We start from the raw sequence: 26,134 nt of genomic DNA on the forward strand, positions 1-26,134 counted from the left end.
CTCAGGGTGGCCCTATGCCATTTGGCTATATTTTACAGGCCGTAAGGTCGCCGTGGAATTATAACGTGGAGTTATAACTTTTTCATTTCTACGTTCGCCGTAGCAATTCAACAAGTCAAAAAAAAAAGAAATGGTTAAAATATATATATATATATATATATATATATATATATATATATATATATATATATATATATATATATATATATATATACCCATTCGTTACTGTCCGTCTGGCCGCACGTTCGCCTTAGCGCCCCCTGCGGTCACCTTACGGGCACCTTGAGGCTACCTTGCATCTGCCTTGAAAATTCTATGGCCGCCGCAGGGCCCCCTTAAGGTCACCGTGCGACATCAAATCAAAGACTGTACGGCAACCCCTCGTTTTCGGTCTCCACAATTTCTAAGACCTAGGCCTAAGTCAAATTTGCTCTACGATGAGGATACGGCGGCCATACGCCCTCTGAATTGACAGAAACTTGCGGTGGCCACAGAGTTTCTGAGGTGGCCTCAGGGTGGCCCGACACAGTTTGGCTATATTTTACAGGACGTAGTGTCACCGTGGAATTATAACGCGGAGTTATAACTTTTTCACTTCGACGTTTGCCGTAGCAATTCGACAAGCCGAAAAAAAAAAAAACTGGTAAAAAAAAAAAAAATTAACCCATTCGTTACCGTCCGTCTGGCCGCACGTTCGCCTTAGGGCCCCCATGCGGTTGCCTTGCCGTTGCCTTGCGCTCACCTTGCATCTGCCTTGAAAAGTCTATGGCCGCCGCAGGAATGCCCTAAGGTCACCGTGTGACATCAAATCAAAGACCGTACGGCAACCCCACGTTTTCGGTCTCCACAATTTATAAATACGCCGTGCAGCTCCCTGAAAAATAAAAACATATGTGACTGCTACATTGTGTGACAATGGAAATACTGCGGCCACCGTATAATTGCTAATGGCCGTAGATTTTGGAGACCCCACGGCCGCCGTGGCAAATGTGACTTAGGCCTAAATATGCCGTGCGGCTCCCCGAAAAATAAAAACATATGTGACTGCTACATTGTGTGACCGTGTAAATACTGCGGCCGCTGTATAATTGCTAGTGGCGGTAGATTTTGGAGACCCCACGGCCACCGTGGCAAATGTGAACTTGGCTTTAGCCTTGTGGGCCCCATGACAATCATGGTTCCCTTTTTAAGGCAATGTTTTATTTTGACGCCTATTATGATGCTCTTCATAATGGTTGGATGCCTTCGTGACGCCAACCGTTTAGTCACCTCTTACGACACACAGGGATACAGTGTACCTATTCTACCCGGGGCACACACCATGACCAGTACACTGGTACTCATTTCGCCAAGCTTCGAAGAATGACAGGCTGAGTCGACCCCACCTGGTATTAATTCAGCAGCCAAAGGGGCTTGAACTCAGGACCCTAGGATCCCAAGCCAGCCACCCTCCCCACGAAGCTAAAACCAGGCTAAATAAAGAAACATAATCAATTTAAAAACCCGGCCATCTTGCGCTGTGGTGAAGACGGGCTGATCAGGACTATTTGTACTCATTGTAACGTTGCCATTTTAACCCTTTTAACCCAACATTTTAACCCAATTATCCATTAGTCTTCTCCATATTCTAATAACAAGGGTTTGTTGAAAATATCATGATAAAACCTCAAATGGTAAAAATGTTATGGCCTGGACACACAGACGGTCATTATCATTATGTACCATTACCGTTATTATCACTATCATGATGTTTCCTTATAATTATCATTCTCATTATGTACCAGTATCATTGTCATAATTAAATATTTGTACACACTGCATGTCAGAGTTTACATGTACATCAGTTTCATATCATGTACTTTGATTGAAATATACAATAATCCAAGTATTCCATTATTACATCATATGACTAACTATTGCTAATACTGAATTCCCATAACATGCAGCGAACTTTGTGCACATTAGATGTTCTGGAGATTGACAGTGCCCCGAATAATGGGACTCATGGAAGTCTTAACCACCTCCTGCGAAAACCTTCTTACATTCCAAAATTTCCTGAAGAGCTGCTCCATCCTGAATCATGTCAACTCACTACATACAGCTCCAAAAGTTGTTCCTGCTCAACCCCCAACGATGTAAGAAATCATCGTGATGTATTTTATTCTAATTGTATTTTATTTATTTAATTTTACTATTAAATTTTATTGTATTTTATTTCAAATTTTTATTTCACACATTTCTTGACTCTATCATATTAAAAAGTGAAGTGGAAATCATGCACAATTGCAGTGACTTCATGTTTGGCCTCCAGAGATAGCCACATAACTTTAGTTGAAAACATTAAAATGCTTCATTTCCAGGATATTACTTACAGGATATTATTCCAGGATATCATTACATTCCAGGATAGTATAAAAAGGTTAATTAGTATCCCCCAGAACAATGATCCACAATGACTCACTATGATCATAATTATGTACAATGTGGTTCTGATTCCGATTCTGATGTAACGTGCTCTGTAGCAGTGTCGGTGCTGTCAAAGCAGCTTCTTGGCAAGTGTTCCACTCGGTGGTTTGCCATTTCCCTCCTAGCAGTAGTTTAAGCAGATATTTGAAATTTGGCCGTGGTGCCGACAATAGCTCACGTACTCTTCATGAAGGATAATGTGATCTTTAACGTCCACCAACTGATGCCGGCAGACAGGACGCCCAGTTTAACATCCATCTGAATGATGGCACACAATGATGAATCGCACTCCCTGTGAAACACCGAGATGACTCTTTATAGCTGGCCCGAGATTCAAACCCAGGCTAGACAGGTTAGAGGCGAGTGTGTGAATGTCTCGGCCATCCTGCTAATCCAGTCCATCGATAGCAAGATACAAAGGGCTGGATCTTACTTGAGCATTAGCCTTTTGGGTGCACTGGTGAAAGCATGGCTGTACTACTAAGCTTGAGGTGGCCATTTGTAACAGATCTGGAACACATTTGGTCATTACTAATTGTATGTGGAACTTGGAACACATGTGTTGAGCAGCATCAAGGCAACAGGTTAGGCAATGGAGTAACGACAGATAGAAAGGTATGTATTTGCAAATGAGTACTTGAATTGTTATACAAAGTTTGGCTTCTATTTTATGAACGATTGAAGAAGAAAAAAAAAACCATTGCATCATATTATAATCCAAAATCCAAATCCATTGGGGCGATACTCAGTACAGAGTGCTGGTGCTGCTAAAGCAATCTCCTTGGCTATTGGGCACAATCCTGGATGGGTTGTTACTCCAACACAGGATGCTCAAATGGCTCAATCATCCCATCCATCCTTCCATCCATGCATCAGGACCGCACTCTGTGCAGAGCATTGGTCCTGCCTAAGTAGTCTCCTTGGCTATTGGACACAATCCTGGATGGGTCACCACTCCGACACAACATACCAGCAAGCTGGTACTCATTTTGCCAACCTCGGAAGGATTACAGGTTGAGTCAACCCCACTTGGTATTAATTAAACAGCTGAGCAGGATTGGAACTCAGAATCCTCGGATCCTAAGCCCACCACCCTAACCATGAAGCTAACAGGCATTCCTCTGATAAACTTGTGAGAAAAACGGCTTCAATGGTAAGGGGATCCTGATTATTTGTTCTCGATGTCATGATTATCATCACAGCATTTGTCCAAGTTGGAGGATTTCAATAATCCCATTCATACAATACAACCCCTGATTGCTTCTAAACAACAGTGATGCTTATTTGCGATTGGTGGGCAAATTAGAATTAGTCCATGTGGCAGATGGCACTTCTGGGTTCCAAATACAATCTAGCCTTACCAATCATAATTAGTGGTGCATTATTAGAGGTGCATATATATTATTGTAGTTGTCATGGTCGGAATCCTAATGAACCATGTTAAAACGGTCATTCTGGCCAACTGATTTGTGCTCTGAATGGGGTCATGGGCCTGTTTGTTGCATTACCTTACTCAAGCAGAATGCTTTAGTCATTCGGTAGACATGCTGATTGCTGCTGTGCACCTGAACACCCAAAGTTCTAACCGTTGTGGTGGTTGCTCAGATGCAGGCACGCTTCCACGCTATTTGCCAAAACCCAATCAGTCCTTTAACCAACGTTTACAGCTCAAATAGCTCACGATCAGAGCAACTGTAATACTCGGAGAACAAGTTGATTTGTAATGGTGTATTTACAACAAGAATGGCAGGAATACAAAATCAGCAATATAATTGTATATTAAGAAACCTATACATGCTGTGAGTAACAAATGAATGGCACGTCCTTATCTCGCTAATCCATAAGGCCTCATTCACACCACAGAAGGGAGGACCAAGTAGAAATGATGAGACTGAAAATACCCAAGGTTGCGCTCGACAGGACGCAGCTAAACCCTCGTGGAGTTATTCCCAGTGGCAAGTACAGTTTCTGCTGTAAGCACGGGCCAGTACAAAGGGAACTTTGAGCAGCTTGCGGTGGGGACATGTTGGAAGGCTGCAGATGGATGTGTCCTGTGCTGCAGAGAAAACCCCAGGAGTCCAAATGCAGGTTCTCCAGCAAAGTTCCTGTGCATCTCCTCCCCACATTTTACACCATGCTCTTTTATTAGGTGTACTCGCACCCTTGACAGTGATGCTACTAGCCCCACCCACTTGGCTGCCATTGGCTGGTGTCTTAGCCCTTGGGTGGGGCAACCCACCCAGACCTTTCACCCACTTTTTATGGCATGCTTTCTTTATCATTGTGGCGTTTTCCTACCTTCATGAGTGTCAATGGCCTGTTAGACCACTTAAAGGAACATAAAAGGCAGATTACAAAGGGATTGCAAAGGCATTCCCTTCCCAGAAGGCATTCCCACGAATAAATATTCTGCAAAGCGTGGTGTCTGTCTATACGTTTGTGTGTTCGGCTGTCTCCCGTTCCTGGTGGCTGCTTCCCACGCTGCTTTTGAAAATCTCCACAAACAGGCAAAGCTCAACATTCAACCCGAAGAAATGCACGATACCAAATTAGATACATTTTAAACATATAAATACAACATGGAATCGCAGTTTGTTTTTAACAGAATGTTAAGATATGACTTGGGCTGACAGGATGGCCACATGGTACACAGACTCGCCTTGAAGCTTTCTAGCCTGGGTGTGAATCTCAGCCCCAGCTGTAAGCTGTCATCCTGGTGTTTCACAGACGAGGTGAATCCTCAATGATGTGCCATCCCTCCAATAAACTGGACGTCATGTATTCTGACATTACTTGGTGGATGTTAAAGATCCCCGCAGTGTTCTTCGTGAAGAGTAGGTGAGCTATTGCCGGAACCGTGGCCAAATTTCTGCCCTAAGTACTGCTGGGAAGGCAATGGTGAACCACCCAGTATATCTCTTGCTCAGGAAGCTGCTTCGGCGGCAAAGACGCTCTGTGACGGAGTATGGGGATTATTACAAAGTTGAACAAAACATGTCAGCATTGTTAATAACAGTAGCCTATACAGCAAGTCTTTGAACAAACATTGCACTGCAAGACAAACATTTAGTTCACAAGAAAAACCTCCATTTAGCATTGTGACCGAAATATAACACTACGTGATAAACTTTGAAGAGGTCCAAAATAAGCTTAAATTGAATTATCCGTGGACTCGATGACATTCGTGAAGAGATAGAGGTCTTCATGAGTCGAGGAGCAATTTCAAAACCCAGCCAACTAACGAGTCAAATGAAAGACTTTAAATATTGTACTTTGTCATTGTAATGTTAACGCAAATGAATTGTACTCATCACAAACTTTTAACCCTTTTCTAATCACCTTTCCTCTCTGGTTCCAGCCTCCAGTGGAACAACTCAATCAGCAGTTCAATTTATCTGATGATGAAGGTATGACCTTTACAATCATTTATACTGTGTGAGTAAAATGCAATGGATGTTTATTGTGAACACATTCAATAATTGACCACAATTTTATGACTTTTCTTGGTGCATATATCAAAGCATATAAATCATTTTTGGGGGTTGTTTGTGTAGTGAGCGAAAGTGTTTTCAGGTAATTGGTTGAATAATGCTGTTTTCATAATTTTATTTGGTATAGTTGCTGGAAGTTGAGCTCAGAGCAGTGTTAAAGCTAAGAGTTGAGCATGTACAGTGGCCTGCCAAATTATCCCCTCTTTCAATAATGGCACATTTAGATGAATTACGAATTATGTAGAAACAGTTTTTCCAAATTAACTTTTATTCCTAACTGAAGAGATCAAACTAAACACTGTTATAGTTGAAGGAGGTTACATGTTAGGAATGCCTGCAAAAAAACATGTACAAATCAAAATTCATTGTTTGTAATGGTATTCAGCTCCTTCGGTCAGTACTCGGTGGAAGCAACTTTTGCAGAAATAACTGCTATGAGTCTTTCTGGGTAGGTCTCTACCATCTTTGCACAGTGAGATAGTGAAATTTTTCCCCATTCTTCACGTGAAAATTGTTCGAGTTATGCCAAGTTTGATGGGGATCGTCGATGGACTGCAATCTTCACGTCTCACGATAAATGTTCAGTTGGGTTCAAGTCAGGACTTTGACTGGGCCACTCAAGAATATTTATTTTCTTCTTATTCAGCCACTCCGGTGTGGCTTGAGCTTTGTGCTTGGGATCATTGTCCTGCTGAAATGTAAATCTCCAACCCAGTTTCAGATTCATGGCTGACTCGAGCAGGTTTTCATCTGGGAATCTCCTGTACTTCACACCGTACATTGTCCCTTCTATCCTGACAAGCTTGCCAATTCCTGATGACGAAAATCAGCCCCATAACATGATGCTGCCATCACCGTGCTTGGCAGTAGGGATGGTGTTGACTGGGTGATGTGCAATGGTAGGCTTGCACCAGACATAATGCTTTGAATTTAGACCAAGGAGTTCAATTTTTTTCTGTTCTGACCACAATACTTTTTTCCACAAGCCTGCAGTCTCATGAAAGGGGAACCCAAATGCTCAGACCACCTTGATGCTAATCTATCCCTTGATACTCTACAAAATAGATATGATGAGTCTTTTTCACATTTATGAATTATAAAGTCAGAAAATTTGTGATCAAGAGTCAAAAAAATTTTCTTCCTCTCCTCCTCCTCCTCCTCCTCCTCCTCCTCCTCCTCCTCCTTCTTCTTCGATTAGCCATGTCATCGCATCAGGAAGTGGACCATAATATTCGTACTGTCTCCAGGTTGCATCGCGGTACGATTTAACCCAAACTGTGAATAATTTCCGATTTTCCATAAACATGCCGAGTCGATGTGTCCTTGGTGCTTATATAGTAATACAAACCGAGATGGTTTCATGCCATACCAATGGTTGAAAGACCCTAAGTTTGCCAGAAATTGGACGAGGTTTGTCCAAAATACCCACGTGTGGATTGGACCTACAAAATGTTCACTTTTGTGTTCGGAACATTTTACAGAACATTGTTATCCAACAACAGCAATAGCTAGATCTTGTGATTATCCACCATGATTAAGTGGAAAAAACAGCCGTCGCTCAACTGCAACACCATCTCTACCCAGCTACCAGTACTTATTCACTGGTGATTTGAGTGGTGAATCAAACACCTGTTGCCATTGCCCAGCAGTTACCACAAGAGGACCTGAAAATAATTGTGTATTTTCAACACAAATTTATACAAATCAAATGAAACACCATCTATTTATAGTAGAGAGAAAATATGTATGTATCATCTTCTTCTCCAAGAGGATTTGACCTTGGATGCTAAAACTTTCAGGGTCCTCCCCCTCCACCTGCCACCCCCAACACCACTCCCCCTCCACAATCCCCCCACAGTCAACCATCACCCCACAATACCCACCACCATCCCTCACCTCACCCCTCCACCATTCTCCCTCCATCCCCCATAAACCACACCACCACAATACCCACCACCATCCCCCACAATCCCCACCAAACATAACCCCCACAATACCACCACCACCACACACCACCCTCTCTCCCTTAGCACCACTCCCCCCTCCACTGGTGTGGGACATGACACCTCATGGGCATGACAGTGGCACACGACATGGACACAGACACGAATGGCGTCTGTGGAAAGTATGAAACGTAATGATCCCGTAACATACAAGACACCTAGTCAGCCTGTGAGGGTGGGATGGAGCATATGTCGCCACCCATTTTGTCCACAGTGTCCGAGTGTGCTTCTGTGGTGTCTGTGCTGTCGGGGGATGATGGCTATTTCTGCTCAAGTAATATATAAGCCGATTTTGCAACTGATACAAAATCCCTCCCTTATAAACAGTCAATTACATGGAAAATCAAAACCTACCATTCTGTAGTGAACATATGACCAGCGTTTTATTCTTACCGAGCACTTCTGCCTTCATCCTCTGAATCGCTCGCAAAAATCTCAAAATGATACTGCTCCATAACCCACCCACCCCCCACCACCACCAAAAGCATTTCAATTACTAATTTTGTCTCAACCGTTCCTTCAAAACCCCACTAATCAGTTTCAACAATCTGAGAACCATCAGAGTTGCTGATGATGATGGAATCGGTATTGGAATCCAAGCTTGACATGCACTGTTTCTCTATGCAAACCATCATTTAGATCAATATGGTTCCAGATGTGACATCACTGGTGAAATCGAAAATCTACACCCTTGGTTGGGATTTTTTTTAGACACTTTGTGATTGGCAAAAAAATATCCAATTTTTTTCCCTTTCTAATTACACACTGATCAATAATTCTCAATGGTTTTCAGGAAGAAAAAATGAAAAACAAAGAAAAACAGCCCCATAACATGATGCTGCCACCACCATGCTTGGCAGTTGGGATGGTGATGACTTGATGATGTGCAGTGTTATGCTTGCACCAGAAGTATCGCCACCATAAATTTAGACCAAAAAGTTCAATTTTTGTCTTGTCTGACCATAAAACTTTCATCCACATGCCTGTAGTATCATTAAGATGCTTTTTCGCAAGCTCCTATGAGCTTTTAGATGAATTTAAAAAAAAAATAGTAATGGCTTCTTTCTTGCCACCTGCCCATAAAGGCCAGTTTTGTGAAGGGAACAGGATATTGTTGATTGATAAACACTGACCTCCATCTCGGACATAGAGTCTTGTAGTCATTGTTCGATTTACAGTGACATCCCTAACCTGTTTCCTGCCTTCCCCGCTGCTGAGTTTGGATGGGCGACCTGATCTGAGTGGAGTCTGAGTGGTATGATGCGTCTTTCACTTCTTGGATTTCACCGTACTCAAAGGGATAATGAGTGACTTTGAAATCATCTTGGAACCCTCTCATGAACGGTGCTTCTCCAACACTTTATGTCTGACTTATTTGGAAAGCTCCTTGGTCTTCATGTTTGCCTTGTTGGTTGTCCAAGTGTGTCTCACCTTAAAACTCCGAAAATAAGTAGGGGAGTTTAATTTGCAAGTTAAACTACTGATTACATACAGGTGAAGCCTTTTCACGAAAATTGTAATCTTTATTTTAACAAATAATTTGCTCCTGAAGTGATTTAGGGTTAATAAGGCAAATGGTTTAAAGACTTATGCAACTGAGAATCATCTGATTTTCTCTGTTATTAAACTTATTCACATTTTATCTGCATTGTTTAACTTTATTACTTTGGAGTAGCTTGTGAAGACTATATATATATATATATATATATATATATATATATATATATATATATATATATATATATATATATATATATATATATATATATATATATATATATATATATATATATATTGTTACGTTTGAGGGGGGGGGTATGCATTCAAAGGGTAATTAGGATGTTTAATTAGGTATGCCATGCTGTTCGAGTTTACCAGGATCTCGAAGTAATAAATAGTAATTCAGTGGTGATAAGTTGTCTAGTAAATGTTCATTTCTTCAAGGGGGAAATGATAAATGTCACGTAATTAGATAGGGACACGGGATAGGGTAAGTGTGTCTGCGTAAACCCCTTTTGGTATTCTCTGAAGACTGGCCGTGACGTCACAGGACAGTGCAGCGGATGGCTCCGCCCCGTGATCACGATTGGCGGAAGGCGATGGCGGTGGGCCAATAAACGGCTCGATTGGGAGTGACGAGGACGAAGGATAAAAAGGTTCTGTTCGGGGTCGAAAAGGAAGAAGAAGAAGATTACAACCCGAACGCTCGTGTTTTTTTGGTGTGGAAGCTGTGGCGGCAGAGAGCGTCCTGGTGGCTGTGCTGAGTCGATCGTGCTCTTGATCGTGTCTGGGAGCCTTGCCGAGCCTCGTGCCTCGCCTCGGTTGGCTCTGGGGTTCTGCTGACTTGGAGTACGGGGTCGGGCGGCGGGCGGACCTGCCTCCCTCTCCTGCTCGCGGCTTGGCGCGGGAGCTGGTTCCCTGGTGGCTGTAGGCGGACTTGGGCCAGGACCAGGAGGTCAACAGCACTGCGGTTTCTCCTGCCCCCCCCCCCCCTGGCAAGAGCAAGGCCGGCTCGTCCGGCGCCGATCCAGGGACAGTTGCGTCCACACCACGGTCCAGCCTGACCACCAGAGATAGCTACGTTTTGTGTGTGTGTGTGTGTGTGTGTGTGTGTGTGTGTGTGTGCGTGTGCTTGGCGCCTTAGAGGGATTGAGAACTGTATATTCATTTGAATTGTCTGTGTTTTTCCCCACGCCCGATCCCACACCATCCCGTCGAATCGCCCCGGATCCCTCTTCTTGCCGAGTCTTGTTATTTCTGGTAATTATAAAAAACAAATAAACATCATCAACTCAGTGAAAAGTGACTCGTGCCACCTTCCTCGTCCCGTTTGCGGTAGAGCGATTAGAACCGCCATGTTTGGGTTATAAACAAATAAATCGCCTCCATCGTTTCGGCTCATTCTACGTTGGCGGGACTGTTCAAGTCCCGTGGACGTCACAATATATATATATATATATATATATATATATATATATATATATATATATATATATATATATATATATATATATATATATATATATATATATATATATATATATATATTTCTATTAAGTTTGATTTGAAATATCCTGAAGTAAGCTCAGGTGGTATCAAAATGTGAAAACTTTGGGGGGAGGTAAATACTTTTGCAGGCCACTGTATCTATGCAGATGCCTGTTTCACTTTCGAAAGCCATTCAAAACAGATTTCCCCTCAATTTGTCATTGTTGAGTTTTCAAATCTCAATCGTTAAGATACAATTATTACTTCTGGTTCAGCATATTTTCCACATCTCATGAAGAGATTGAAACTTGTCTTGAGAAGATGTATGTGTGACCATTTGAGGAAACGTACACAGATGCTCTCATGAGGGTGTATTAGTGATGTTTTTTGTTTAAAACACAAAAAAACTGAAAAGTATGTCACAATGAATGAACTGGAATTGATCTCCATGACTTGAATGGCTCTGGTTTAGTAAGATCTCCACAAGGTGTTGCCATAGACCATTTAACTGCGGATATGATTTGATTCCAACTGACAAGAGGGGAAAATGCAAGGGTCTTCAAAAAAAAAAATGAGATTATTGCAAGCTTGCACTTTTGCCCCCATGCTGTTGTTCTTTGTCTAAAATATGTCGTTCTTTGTACGTTGTTGTTTATTGTGTTAGTAAATGTTTCTAAGACAACACATCTTCCGCTGGGGCGTCCTATCAACATGCAGCCAGCTGGCAAATGGTGCCTCCAGATACAGCACTCCTTCATCTCTGCATTTAGGATAGATATGAAAGCTCCATTGTGGGTCTCCTACACCATATTCAAACATGTGAGTTAGTTGTGGCTGGGTGGGGTATGGTTGATATTGACAATGACAAATGTATGAGTATAGACATTATAAGATGGAGAAGACTGCTCTGACAATCATGAGGGTTTTTGTTCGAGAGCCGCAGTTATTCATTTCTATCAAAAGGACTAGACCAATGTGTAAAATGGAATTGTATACAATCTATGTTTTTTGAAATGGGTGATGAATGATTCTCAATGGTTTTCAGAAAAAAAAAAAATCTGCAACATGATGTTCATTTCATGGTCGGGTTGTCAGAGACTAAACCGTCTCCCCCACCAGGTTTTCTGGTGAGGAGGGTGTATGATATGGACACCCAGCAGCATGAAGAAGAAAACCTGTCAAAGGGCAGAGGAGCTCCTTGTGAGCCAACGGCCATCCATATCTCGTGCCCAACTGTGTCTGCGGACGTCCTCCTGCAGTTGGGTTACTTTTTATTAGGAGGTTGGAGGCAGGATTTGCACTCTGGCCACCGTAAAACCCTTCATTCTGCAAAACATATGAAAAGCACAAAAAAATCTGAAAAAAACACTCTGTGGGAGTACCTCCTCTGGAGCTGCCCTTCACAGGGCAGCTCACCAGATGACGGTTTAGGGCAAAGCCTTCTGGACCCACTATTTTATGATAGGAGGGAAACCACAGGGTAATCTTTCCGGGTCAGATTGCAGTCGTGTGTGTCGGGGTGGTGCTGAGGTGTTGCACACGAAGACGGTGGTCTCCTTGGGTTAACCTGAGGTGGTCCCTTTGGGTTGGTGCCTGGTATATCCAATCCCAAAGGAAGGATGATCACCTGTCTCTGTTATCATGTGAGCTCAAGCATTTAGACATCGGTATTGCAGCACTTTCTGAGGTTCTGAGACCGGATTGTGGCGAGATCGTGGCGGGTGGTTACACCTATTATTGGTATGGTTGCTCTGATGGTTACCATGCCCAAGTACTTGCTGTAGCTATGTCCAAAAAGCTGACACCATTGATAATTGAAGTAACTCCGGTCATTGAGCGTATTATGAGATGAAGTATTCGTCACTGCTTGTGTATCATTTCCTTGGTCTCTCTATGTGCTGTGACTGAGGTGAGTGATCTCACCGTGAAGGACGCATTCCATGCCAGGCTTGAGTTTGTGGTTGAACAGTGCCCCAGGCGAGATACTCTTCGAGTCTTGGGGGATTTCAATGCATCGACTGGAACTGATCGGGATGGTTATGAGACATGTGTTGGTCCCCATGGGTCTGGAACTATGAAGCAGAATAGCACCAAGTTCCTTGACTTTGCAAGAAGTCATGGAAATAGGGTGGCTGGTTCATGTTTCAGCACCCACAGGCTCATCGCTGGAGTTGGTATTCCAATGCTGGTGGTGTGTCAAAGGAGATTGACCATCGATGGTCACTGGAGGATGATCCAGAACTGCAGGATTTATTTGAGTGCTCAGCTCCTCAATACTGACCACAGGCTTGTTGTAGTGACTCTGAAGTTGCAGATACAATCAAGGAGAATTGTACCATCCTAGCCATGGCTGGATGTTGGCAAGCTCAAGGATGAGAGAGTAGCTGAGGAGTACAGGTAGGGGGTCTCGGTGCTTTGAGTGATGCTGAAGAGTTGTGGAGTGCCTTCAAGACCACCGTCCTTGATTTTGCCAGCGGATGTCTTGGAACTCACCATAGGGCAAAGAATAATTTTCTCTCAAAGCACATTGGATACCATTGACCAGTGATGCAGGGCCAGGCTGAATGGCAGAGCTGAACTGTTCAGGGAGCTGAGGCATAAAACTGTATGTGCACCAAGGGTGGACAAGGAGGCCTATGTATGAGGAATCTGTGAGGGGGGTAGAGCATCACCTGTGGTCAAGTGATTATCCTCCTGCTTACAGAGGAATTCATGCATTGCGTTACTCCGATCCCATCCCTCGGTGCACTGCATTTAAAATAGAGGGTGGTGGGTTCTTGACAGAGGAGTCCGAAGTGAAGGCCCGCTGGGCAGGTTACTTTGAGAGGCTGTACCAAGCTGATCCACCAGTTGTCAAGTTGGATTTCAGGGGTGTGACTATCCCTATTGCTGACCCTCCAATCAACTGTTGTCCACTTTCGTTTGTGGAAACACAGACTGTGGTGAACCGGATGAAACGGGGTAAAGCTCCAGGGATCTGTGGTATCCATGCTGAACTTCTCAAGGCTGGTGGAAATGCTGCACTCGTGTCATTACATACAGTTTTGTGCTCTGCTTGGAACACAGGCATCATCCCAACTGATTGGAAGAGGGTCCTTGTTGTCCCTCTCTGGAAAGGGAAGGGTGATCGTCAAGACTGCAACAACTACTGAGGGTTGACGCTGCTCTCAGTGCCGGGCAAGGTCTTTGCTCGGATAATTATTGATCGGGTTTACCACCATCTGATTGAGCACCAGTGTCCAGAGCAGTCAGGCTTTACAACAAACAGGTCAACGAATCCTTGCTCTTCGGGTCCTCACTGAACGCATATGAAAGTTTCGGCAAGGAATGCTTGCAGCTTATGTTGATCTCTGTAAAGCGTTTGATGCAGTGACTCGGGATGCCCTCAGGAGGGTTCTTGGTCTTCGTGGGGTGCCACCAAAACTGATTAATCTGATGTCTGAACTATACCCTGGTACTGATAGTGCTGTGAGATGTGGTGATACCATCTCTGACTTATTTCCAGTTGTTACTGTAGTTCATCAGGGTTGTGTCCTGGCCCCCACACCTATTCAGCACTTGTATGGACTGGATTCTGGGGAGGATGCTGGAGAGATCAAGCTGTGGTGCATTGTTTGGGAATGTCAAGATCTCTGACCTTGATTTCGCAGATGATGCAGTCATCTTTGCGGAGACTCTCAATATACTTTTGGGGGTCCTCAAGGTACTGAATGAGGAGTCAGAGCCGCTGGCATTATGGGTTTCCTCGGACAAAACTCAGATCTAGATTGCAAAACTAAGATTGCAATGACATCATGGATGTTGTTGTCCTGTCTGTACCTGTTTGTGGCGAGAATGTTGAGGTCACGGAGAGATTCGCTTACCTTGGCAGTGATATTCCTGTCTCTGCTGGCTGCGAGCCAGAGTTCAACAGACGTCTGGGACGGGCCTGGGGAGTCATGGATTCACTGGATCATGGGGCGTAGCACTGCCGCTACCTGTGCGGGAGGACAAACGTCTGAGTCTTCAGGTCCTTGCTGCTTCCAGTCTTGCTGTATGGATGTGAGACTTGGAGTCTGACCAGGGATCTGAGATGGAGACTTAATTCCTTTGGTACCAGGTCTCTTCAGAGAATCCTTGGCTATCACTGGTCGGGCTTTGTGTCCAACGAGCGGTTGCTGAGAGAGACTCAAATGAGGTTGGTTACCTGTATAGTCCGTGAACATCAGCTGCGGCTATGTGGACATGTGTCTCGTTTTCCTGATGCTGATCCTGCTCACCAGATTCTCTCAGTGAGGAGGCCTCATGAGTGGAGGCGGCCAATGTGCCAACAACATGCCTCGTGGTTGCAGCATGTTGATCAGCATCTCAAGGAGATGGGTTGGGCCAGGCATCTGCCTGGGGGATGGCCAGTCAGAGACCCCCGGAGTACCGACAGAAAGTGGATGCAGCGATGCGCTGCTGCAGCGTATGCTCGCATACCTGACCTGACCTGATAACCAATATCCTTAAACTTCTTGCAGAGGACCTTTTGATAAATACGTAAATTTTTATCAAGTGATGCTTATAATTCATGCGAATACATGTCTGGTGTTTACAATGTATTCAAACCTTTCCACATACTTTCTCTATTGTGAGCAGACCGGTGCAAAACCTTTGCCATCCTTGAAGACAAACTGTACAAGAGATGACCCACGTCTTCAGAATGGACCTTCTTGCTCCAATTTCTCTTCCTATGGTTTTCTATATCCCCCTAGTAAGTAGGCCGACTTGCATAACTGCAGTTTTGTGCTAACGAATCTGAATTGTCTGTACCTAACCCATGAACGAATGTATAATCTCTTTTGCAGATTTGAATGTGACACCTGAGTATGATGGGCTTATCACAAGCAACATGATGTTCATGCACCCTGCCTTCAAGAGTAAGTGTGACTCGTACAGTTTCCATGGAAGTAACTTGTATTATCCTAATAATTCTCACGTGAACAAGGATTTCAGTCGACTTAAATCAAGGTCATTGCAAGTCGACTGATCCAAGGTGATAAGGCCAAACAAAAGCAGTTAGGAAGGATGTATTGGGCCTGAGCCAGACTGCACATATCCAGGCTGTAAATTACAAAAGCTGCATCACTTACATGAAACAGTCCAGATTTTAAAAAGGTATAACGAAGATTTGTTTCAGAAATAATCCATTTCTTAAAACATAACCTTGCTGAAGGTGGGCTACTGGTGTCGGGGCAATGTCACTCTCATTGTCAACACAACCATTACTCCTTAAGAGTAGAGTAGACAATATTCGTCATTTCGCATGATGTTACATAAAATGTTGAGGATTTTTTTAATGAACAGAAAGTACGTTCAGAAGGGCGTACAGGTTACAAGGAACTGCTGATTACAGTTGCTGCTGCTTAATTGCATATCCAATACTTGCCAGTGCTGATTATGCAATTATACAGCTTATGTCAATATCAATTGACATAAGGGCTGTAATACAGGGCTGCTTCCAGTGAAAGTGGCGTGGAGAAAGAATGAACCGCACAAAAGACAGACTGGCCTTTTTGCATCCCCACCCCTCCCCCCCCTTCAATCCTTCATCTTTGCACCCCTACTGCCTCCTCACTTGAACACTTCCAAAACCTCTTGTATTCAACATCAGAACCCACCAAATGTTTTTTTTTTTTCTCAAGACTCACTTTCTTCATGAGCAGTCCTATTTGCATTTATCGGCCTAAAATTGACAAAGAAGCATTATTCACTATCAGAAAGTTTTCTACTGTAACAGCTTGAAAAACAGATGTCAGTGGTATCCTTTTCCATTCATGGCCTTATTATTTCCGCCACCAAATGTGGACGGAGGTTATGTTTTCACCGCTGTCTGCCTGATTGTTACTTGGTAAAAGTATTTTGCCAAGTATGTGGGTCTGTAATGTCTGTTTTTCTGTCACACGATTTTTGTCCACAGTTTAGAAGGAATCGTTCTGAAATGTTTTGTGTATGTACGTGACCGGCTTAGGACAGTAACGCTCACTTTTGGTCAGAGTCCGGATACTAGAATTTTTCATTGATTCTTCACCATTGAGAGATTGGGTCAAAAACGATATATAGCACGACATTTCAAAACGTTATGGATGGATTCGGACAAAACTTGATGGGCAGGTGTGACAAGGATTTTGATTAGATTTTGGTGAAGATCCGGATCTGAGAATTTTTTTCTGTGATTCTTCATCATTGAGTGACGGCTAATATGATATTGTTACGGATCCGGGGTTCGTGTTTCGCTACGAGGGGAAGCGCTCGAGCTCCGCCCGAACATCCGGTCCAGAGGCCACTGAGCACAGATAACTCTGCGCCCTGGTGGGTTACTAATCAACCACGAGCACCAATTCATACTGCCAACACCGACAGGGTTTGCACTACTTTGTGTGTTACCATTTCCGGTGGATTGGCAGCATCAAGGAGGGTCTAATGCCCTCAATGAGTACTCGAGTTAACTTAACGCAGTATCAAGTGCAGCCGAGCAGAGTTGACAAGTACGCACAAGCTAACACGAGAAAATTGGTGGGGTCAAATTTCCAGGTTAATACTAATGTGCAGATTACACTGGACAAATGGGGAAAAAGATGCAACGAGCTGGTTACATTTCCACATGCAAGTTTATTATGACAACACACTCGTTTATAATTATACATATCGGACACGTTTATTCACAATCAAACAAAGCACATTAATTTGCCATCAAACAAAGCACAATGACAGGTATTTACAATCAAAGCAACAGAAGCATATTCAAAATATGCACGAGGAAAGTAATGACCTTAACACTTATGGAGCCCACTTTTTACAATCTTATCTATCTCTGCACACAGGACATTGCACCTCATCAATCAACTGAAAAAGATAGGTGAGAGTATGAGAAGATGGAGAGAAGAGTGGAGTTTGGGATGACTGCGGCTCACCCGATAGGCAGTGCGGGCCTGCATTGGTTCCAATGTGAATGGGGAGGGGTGTGGAAGGAGGAACTCAGGGTAAAGGTGTGTCGATGGCATGTCGGTTTGATGTGCACAGATGGTTGGGAACCGTTATGTTCATGGGTTGGTGCAGAGGAGACATGCAGACAATCAGCACTCCACATAACCCATTAGTGCCTCGTTCAGAGATGCATGAAGGCAATTAACCTCTGACCTACACAAACTCGAGCAAGCTTGCAACTTCCCACTCAGACTAAGCCATAAGGCAGCCAACAATGCACTCGTACAAAGCTCTGCTCTCGGATCCCTCGGTGGTGATACCTCTTTGCCCTTTAGTCTCCCCGGTGTCTCTTCCTGGTGGCTCCCTGGCGGCTCCCTGGCAGCTCCTTTTTCGCTGACGTGCACCTGCCTTTTATCTGGTCCAGAATGGATGTAGCCTCGAGCCCTTCTCACTTGCTCACAACATATCCTCATTGGTCCCGGCTTGTCAAAGGTTCGTGTACTTCCAGACGGTTCCACAGATGGCCTAGCTGTTTGCCCTTCCGCTCTCTGGGTCCCAGGCTTAGTTCTTTGGTTGTTTGTCCTTCCACTTTCTGGTCCAAGAAGAGTTGATGCTAATCATGATGGTAGTGGTTCCATTCATACAAAGTCTAATGAGTGTTATTTGAAATGAAAGGTTTTTAGATTGTGAAAATAAAAACAATCCAACTTCTGTCCATCAATTATGTTTCACTCCGACCATTATTCATGCGTGTTTTACAGGGATATTTTAGTCGGGACCTATTTATAATGATTGATGATGAAGAATGAAGGTTTTCTACGGGAGATGGGAGTTGATTGATGAAGGTGATGAAAGGATGAGCAGGTGATGTTAAATTACAAGAGGTGAAAGAGTGAAGCGTTACTTCGGGAAGCAAGAAATGTGGAGGTGAAGAATGGTAGGGAATGGGATGCTCGATCATTACTAGATAGCTGGGTAGATGAAGAAGGGAAGGTCCTCGCTAAACTCACACAATGCATATGATCCCTGAAACCTCAAAGACACAGGGAGGGAAATCTAATCTGCGAATCTAATTAATGACATAGCTCACTCTGGGAACATATGTGTCTCTTGTCTGCTTGGGGGTGTATTTGCAAAACCACAACAATATATAGCACAATATCTCAAAATGTTGTGCACAGATTCGGATAAAACTTTATAGACAGGTTGGGTGTGTGACAAGACATATCGAATCGATTTTGGTGAATATCCGGAAATGAGAATTTGTTGAGTGATCCTTCACCATTGAGATATGTGGCCAAAAACAATATAGTATAACATGATATTTCAAAAAGTTGTGGAAGGGTTATGACAAAACTAGGTGGATGAGCTGGTTATATGACACTAACAAGCTGATTAGATTTTGGTTCAGGTCCAGATCCAGATCTGGCCTATCAGAGGGATACAAAATGTCGACTGTTCAGCCTGCCAGAGGTATGTGTTCTACCGAGTACCGTTCTAGTTACACACTAGTTAGGTGTTAGGTGCTGTTCTAGTTAGGTGCTGTTTCACTCATGTAGAAACTCGTGTACAGTGGAGAGTTGTGGTTGTGCCTCAGAATTACGTCTCAGGTGTATTCACAGAACTAGCCTCTGGTGCCGAGTTTGTTGTGTTTGGAGATAGTAGTGGTTGAAAAACAGTCCCATAAGATGATTGTCTAGGTGAATACTGTTGCGGAGTCGGGGTTCGAGGCTCGCCATGAGGGGAAGCACTCAGACCAGAACAACCAATCCTGAGGCTGCCGGACACAGATAACTCCACACACCGGTGGGTTGCTAGGCAATCACGAATGCCTGTTGACATGGCCAGTCCTGCAGGGTTACCCTACCTCACATGATACCTTATGTCTGGACAGCTGTACCAAGGGGGGGGGGAGGTCACGTGCCCTCAGTGCGTTCTTGCTTTAAACTTACTATATCTTGTGCAGTTGAGCAGAGCTGCCAAGTACGCACCGGCTAATGAAATAAATTATTTGAGTAGAACTTCCCAGATAAGCTAATGTGTGGACCATCCTGGACCAATGAAGGAAAAGACGAAATGGGCTGGGTTCATTTGTAACACAAGCAATTTATTACAAGTGAGGGTGAGGATGGTCATGTGGCACAGTAAAGGGTCTATTCAACAAAATATACAGCAGGGGACAGCAAGGAATTGTGGGTGCGGCAAAAGAAATGCAATTATCTAAAAAAGAGGACACAGTAGAATTAACCAGATATAAACTTCTCTGATCTTAACTTATCCATCCATCTAGACCATTCTCTGTGCAAAGCGTTGGTGTGGCCTAAGCAGTCTCCTGGGCTATTGTGAACAATCCTGGACAGGTTACCACTCTGCCGCAGGACACCAGCAAGCTGGCACTCATTTTGCCGACCTCAGAAGGATGACAGGCTGAGTCAACCCCACCTGGTATTGATTCAACAGCCAAACAGGATTTGAACTCAAGATCATAGGACCCCAAGCCCACCACTCTAGCCATGAAGACAATGTTGTTGTTCGTCTTTCGGCTGCTCCCGTTAGGGGTCGCCACAGCGGATCATCCGTTATGATCCGCATACTGATTTGGCATAGGGTTTACGCCGGATGCTCTTCCTGATGCAACCCTGGTCGCCTCTTACGACACAGGGATAAGGATTGGGTTTCGCCATGATTCCGGGCTGCCCTACACCCTCTCAGAGCGCGGCCTGGCGCAGAGCTCCCGTCCTCAAGCGATCCTCCAACCCAAGCCTCCGAGTAACCGGATTACAGGCGCATGCCACTACGCCCGGTTCTAGCTATGAACACAATGCCAGGCATAATCTTAACTTATATTATACATGTCAGAGACACACCTGAGGAAATGAGAGAGAGAGAGAGAGAGAGAGAGAGAGAGAGAGAGAGAGAGAGAGAGAGAGAGAGAGAGAGAGAGAGAGAGAGAGAGAGAGAGAGAGAGACAGAGAGACAGAGAGAGAGAGAGAGACAGAGAGACAGAGAGACAGAAGTAGTTGAGGTGTAAGCGACTTCGTTGTACCTGGCGTGGTCGATGGACCTACGCAACCTCATCGTTTAGGAGGGGGAAGGAGAGAAGAAAACTGGAGGTGTCTACAGTGCATGTATAAGGAGGTGCAAATGTGGTGTAATGAGGTGGAGGGGAAAGTGTTAAGTTGTGGGTCAGTGGAAAATTGGAGGAACAAAGGAAAGAAAAGAATGTGTGAGAGGACAGACTTAACGTGGCATGAGAGAAAGTCTGCAAATGTGTTCAATCATGATGATGACAGTGGAATGCCATGGGAGCCAAGCGCCGATGACCCGGCAATGATCCAGCAACTATTCAGCACTGCCCTCTCAGCTCGGCTCTCATTTGGCAAGACGACGTCGCTCGGCTCAGGAAGACTCTTGACAAAGGATGAAAGACCCAGGATGAAAAGAGAGATGCAGGATGAAAGAGAGGAAAGAGACTGATTCACTCCCTTTTTATATAGCCTGTAGTGAAGGAGGAGCCAGAAAGCGATCAAGAGAGCCTGGAGGCATCCCCGCATGTCCACATTGATGCATAAATGCCACCCCGAGAAGTAGCTCCACTCCGCCAGATCCAGAGGCAAAAATGGCCTCAGTTGCTTTCAGGCTCCGGTACACAATGGAACTCGGTAATTCCTATGGGGCGTGGGTTTTCGGAAGTGCTCTCCGGCCACGAGCGTGCATTAGACTCCAACCAAACACTGTTAGTTATCGGAGTGCCAGAGCTATCCAGACGTCACTGAATGAATCCCAGCACACATTCGTGCTTCAGACTAAATGCCAAAGTATTCTGCCTTGCATGCACATGCTTTGTTCTCCATTGCCTGGCATCCCCAATGACTGTTGTAAGCGTCCAAGGACCTGATGGCAGTTGCGGTGGTTATAGAGAGGTGGGGGAAGTGTTGTGGTGTCTGCGGTAAGGTTGGTAAAGCGTTGTAAGTGGTTGAGGAGATTGTGGTGATGATGTTGAAGTGGTTGGTAGCAGTTGTGGGGTTTGTGGTGACGAGGTGGGGTGTCGGTTGTTGTGGGGATTTTTGGGAGGCGTTTGTAGTGATCATGGTGAGCATTGTAACATCGTGGTGAGAGTCTGAGGTGAGGCGTCAGTTGGTTTGTGGTGTGCCGTTTGAACGGGTAAATGGCACTTATGCAAATGAGGCTGCGGTGATATTCGTCATTCCTGCGGCTCCTTCGGTAGGATCACTGATCTGACTGACATGCATGCGTACATGGTGTGGTTCGTATCTGAAATAAAATGAATGAAATAAAATAAGGATAAGGAATTGAAGACCTAACTAAAAGCCCTACACAATGCATCTTGTCCCATTTACCCACTAGACATATGGAAGGGCTAACTAAATGAATACTAACGAGATAACTGTCCTGGACTGATTGCTATAAGTTGGATGCCGTTGCCTTTAGGGGAGCGCCGGGTTCGCAGAACCACAGCAATACCATAGAAAGGTCCTAGGAGGCAGGAATCTGCTCATTCCTCTATCTGTGGTTGATGAGCAGATCTGGTTTGGATCACAGGAAATACTTGTAATGTCTGCCATTGTTCATCTAATCTAGTTCACTGAAGAAACTTGGGAGGGCTTCACACTCATTGTTTGCTTGACCTGTTCCTTTGGTAGTTTTGTGGGAATACATTCACAATGAACTGCTTATGAAGTACGCTGAAGGATATGATGCCATGAATATCATCAGTGGACCGATTTATGATTACAACTACGATGGTGTCTACGATACAGCTGAGCAAATCCAAGAGTGAGTAATTTTTGGAGCCTGCTTCATAATGGAAACCTGTTTTCATGATTACACTCGATTTGCATTGTTTTGTAATAATTTGAATGTGAATGAAAGTTACACATTTGCAGATGTATTTCCAAATCCAGGTGGCTGGGAGAACAGGTTTTTTTTTTTTTCTCACAACAACTGATGCAGAATTATTCAGCAAGATCTTACACTTGCACGTGACTGTTCATCATTACATGGGTGTTCATGTCATCCACGTTTATGGATGCAATGCCAAACATTAACTGACACCAGGATGTTAATTTCACTAAGTTCTCCAACTGGATTTAACCTGCTCATCAGGTGTAAACATTTTTTTTTCTTTTTTGGATATAAAGTCAAGGTGCGTGGAAGAGCTAGAACACCTAATCGATCAGGATGCAACAAAATAAAAGGAACAATAGAGGAACAATAGAACAATAGGAAAAGGAATAGATACAAAAGGAAAAGGAACAAAAGCAAACAATAGAAAGAGGGGACGCACCAGCAGCAGGGTTAAAGGACAAAATAGAAGGAGACTTGGACCAATAATGGGTATGGGGAGCAATGAGGGGTAGGGGAGGGTGCATGGGTTGGACAAGATGGATAAAGAAGCAAACTCTCAGGAAGGAAAAACTGGAAATTTGTAACGAGGTGAGCTTTGGTGTAAGAGGAGGGTTTTACTGTGAAATACCATCATCAACAAACTGAGCTGCAATTCTGTAGTTAATGTCATATGTCCCATGTTCCTTAATTAGTGGTTTTAATTTACACTGTTCTTCAAAAGCACTAAAAACAAATTTTCTCTCTTCTTTAAAGAAACTTGCAACGTTTAATATCACTTTGGTTCTCCAACATATTGGCACAACTTACGCATTTCTGTTCAACTGTTTCCAATGGATATTTTGCTTTTACTGTCCATCACGTTGAGAGAGAGACTATGTTTCATGCACTGCCGATATCAACAAATGTGAAACTTTTTTTTTTCAACGATATCATGTGATGATCACATGATATCATGTCAACAATCAACGATAAAATGTGAAACGATATCAACAAGCTCTTTTTCTCTTTAAGTTGAAAACTTCACGTATGAGCCACACCTCATGGTTCAAAATGCTAAACATACTCTAATTCACTTTCGGTTTGTAACATCTTCATAAAATGTTTGATTGTAAAATAGTTTGTTTGCAAAAATGTAAAAGTTTACCTGCTTAATAATTAAATAATATACTCAGTTTACCTGTTTTGTTTACTTCACCCCAATCTCCCAACCCAACCATTCCTTTCTACATTCTTCCCTTGTCTTTTGTAAGGCTTGGGCCAAAAACCACTCTGGAGGTTCCAACACATTTCTTTCTACTCATTGCAACTTGTGTCCATATGAAAAACGAGATCAAATGGTGTGAACCACCGTTCAACCTCACTGCCTTTGTTCTGCCTCATCATCCGACCAACTTGGAGAGTTGTGCTGTAAGCCTCTGGAAAAAAAAAATAATATAATGCGCACACACACAAAAACCCTCATTTTGCCAGAAAAGATGCCAAACACGAAGAACAGTTTGGGTGTGTATCTCTAAAAGCAAGCAAAACATTCCATTGCCTTTGTTTATGACGGAACACTTGTATCCATTCCTGATTTAATGGAATCCTGTAGCTCTTCCTCACCAAAATAATGACTCAGCAATGAGCTTATGAAAGCTGAAAGGGGAAATAAATTGTGAAATTGATCACATAGGGGGAAAAAAAGATGTTGAACATTTAAATCTCCCAGAAGACATTTCTGCCTCAACTGCTTTCACATATACTTATTCTTTGATTCATGAAATGCCACTTCAGGAAAAACAAGATATTTTGGTACTGAAAATAGAAAATAATCCTTGTTGTGTGGAAAAGCAGTTATTCTAGCTACTTACATTAAGATAGTGCAGCATTTATGCCTGTAATATATTATTTTGTTTTTATTATTATTATTATTATTATTATTATTATTATTATTATTTTTATTATTATTACTGTTATTATTTAATAGCTAGGTCAGAACCAGACACTCCTGTGTAAAAATCATTCAATGAAAGCAATGAATAGTAATCCACTTCATTAGGAATTCTTTTTTCCATTTCAAAATTAGATAATCTCGTTGTTGATGTGTTATTTTTTTTCAGGATGCGAAACCACCATCTGAATGGGCAGAAGAGCGTCTGTGGACTCACGTGGCACGCCCACGGGATGTTGAGCTCCTCACTGGCTTTAGATTCTACAGTGATGCCCAAACCATAAAGGGATTTGATTTATCCAACTTCCTTTGGGTAATGACTTCCATTAAATTCCCGCCCACAGAATCTACTCAATAATTGTCTCCTGCCCCTCCAACAAGGTTGGACATGGGCGACATTAAAATGTGCTCCGTCCAACCGACCGACTGACTGATCATCTGGCAGTTCCTCTTCAGGGTCCTCTTTGGGGATGGTGGCGGTTCCTCTTCAGGGTCCTCTTTGGGGATGGTGGCGGTTCCTCTTCAGGGTCCTCTTTGGTGATGGTGGCGGTTCCTCTTCAGGGTCCTCTTTGGGGATGGTGGCGGTTCCTCTTCAGGGTCCTCTTTTGCGACAGTGGTGATTCTTCTTAAGGGTCTCTGCTGATTTTCTCAAAGATAAGTTTTCTGGTCATTGTTGTTGCATTTTACTGTTATTTTGTTATCTCTGTGTGCACTGTGTGTTTCTAGTTCAGGCTTGTGTGAAAACTTTTTCTGTTTGTTGAGTTTTCGTTGAATTTCCATTTTGGGTTTCCTTAAGGCCTATCCTTCCCATATATGTGCATAATTGTGTTTATTGTATTTTCTCTTGATTACAATCAGTTTTTATTTTTACCACTTTCCCCTACTCCAAAGCATTTGGTTATCGGATTTGCTTTAGAAAGCTTACGTGGTTTTTCGTTGTGAGTTTCAAAGAAAATATATATTTGATAACGTCTGATTTATGAGCCGTTTTCAACGTTTCCGTGCTTTTTATATTCCCGGGCCAAACTTTTTTTCCAACCTTCACACGCAGCTGTTTATAAAGAATAATGTTTGTGAACATATCCCTGAAACGTCTATATAAATGTAACGTCGTTTTTCGGTGAAAGCTACTCAAGGTTTTTGGGTTGTATAAAGTACGAATTGTAGTCGTTAATCACACTGACTCCAACCTGGCGATTCCCCAAAAAATGGCCACTCCTCTCTCTACCCTCCCCCTCCCCTCCCTCTCTCCTCCCTTCTCTCCCCTCCCTCCCTCCTCTCTCACCACCCCCCCCCTCTCCTCAATACCCCCCATCATATATGTGTACATATGTGTGTATAAAAAAATATACATGTATGTGTATATGTATGTATGTGTGGGTGTATACGAGGTGTGTTCAAAAAGTATCCAACCTTAATTTTTCGTGCATAAATAAATG

General features: G+C 43.4%; 1 protein-coding gene across 4 annotated transcripts in view; it reads left to right on the forward strand.

The window, feature by feature from the left end:
• Positions 1-25,777, forward strand: part of LOC147035205 (venom phosphodiesterase CdcPDE-like) — a 160,915-nt gene extending 135,138 nt beyond the window's left edge. For 2 of the 4 annotated variants that reach the window (XM_085895287.1, XM_085895306.1), the window contains 9 exons: positions 1,966-2,135; positions 5,825-5,873; positions 11,613-11,767; positions 15,569-15,683; positions 15,778-15,849; positions 22,561-22,693; positions 24,016-24,172; positions 24,865-25,008; positions 25,152-25,777. In XM_085895287.1, the coding sequence (XP_085751413.1) occupies positions 1,966-2,135; positions 5,825-5,873; positions 11,613-11,767; positions 15,569-15,683; positions 15,778-15,849; positions 22,561-22,693; positions 24,016-24,172; positions 24,865-25,008; positions 25,152-25,325 (1,169 nt within the window). In that variant the 3' untranslated portion in view covers positions 25,326-25,777. Of the gene's footprint in view, positions 1-1,965; positions 2,136-5,824; positions 5,874-11,612; positions 11,768-15,568; positions 15,684-15,777; positions 15,850-22,560; positions 22,694-24,015; positions 24,173-24,864 lie in introns of all 4 variants that reach the window. The other 2 variants (XM_085895297.1, XM_085895312.1) reach the window with 2 other exon arrangements.
• The last annotated feature ends 357 nt before the right edge of the window (positions 25,778-26,134 follow it).

This window comes from Eptatretus burgeri, chromosome 1, assembly GCF_056783735.1.
Source record: "Eptatretus burgeri isolate ZD-2024b chromosome 1, Ebu_testis_v1, whole genome shotgun sequence".
NCBI classification, from domain to species: Eukaryota; Metazoa; Chordata; class Myxini; order Myxiniformes; family Myxinidae; genus Eptatretus; species Eptatretus burgeri.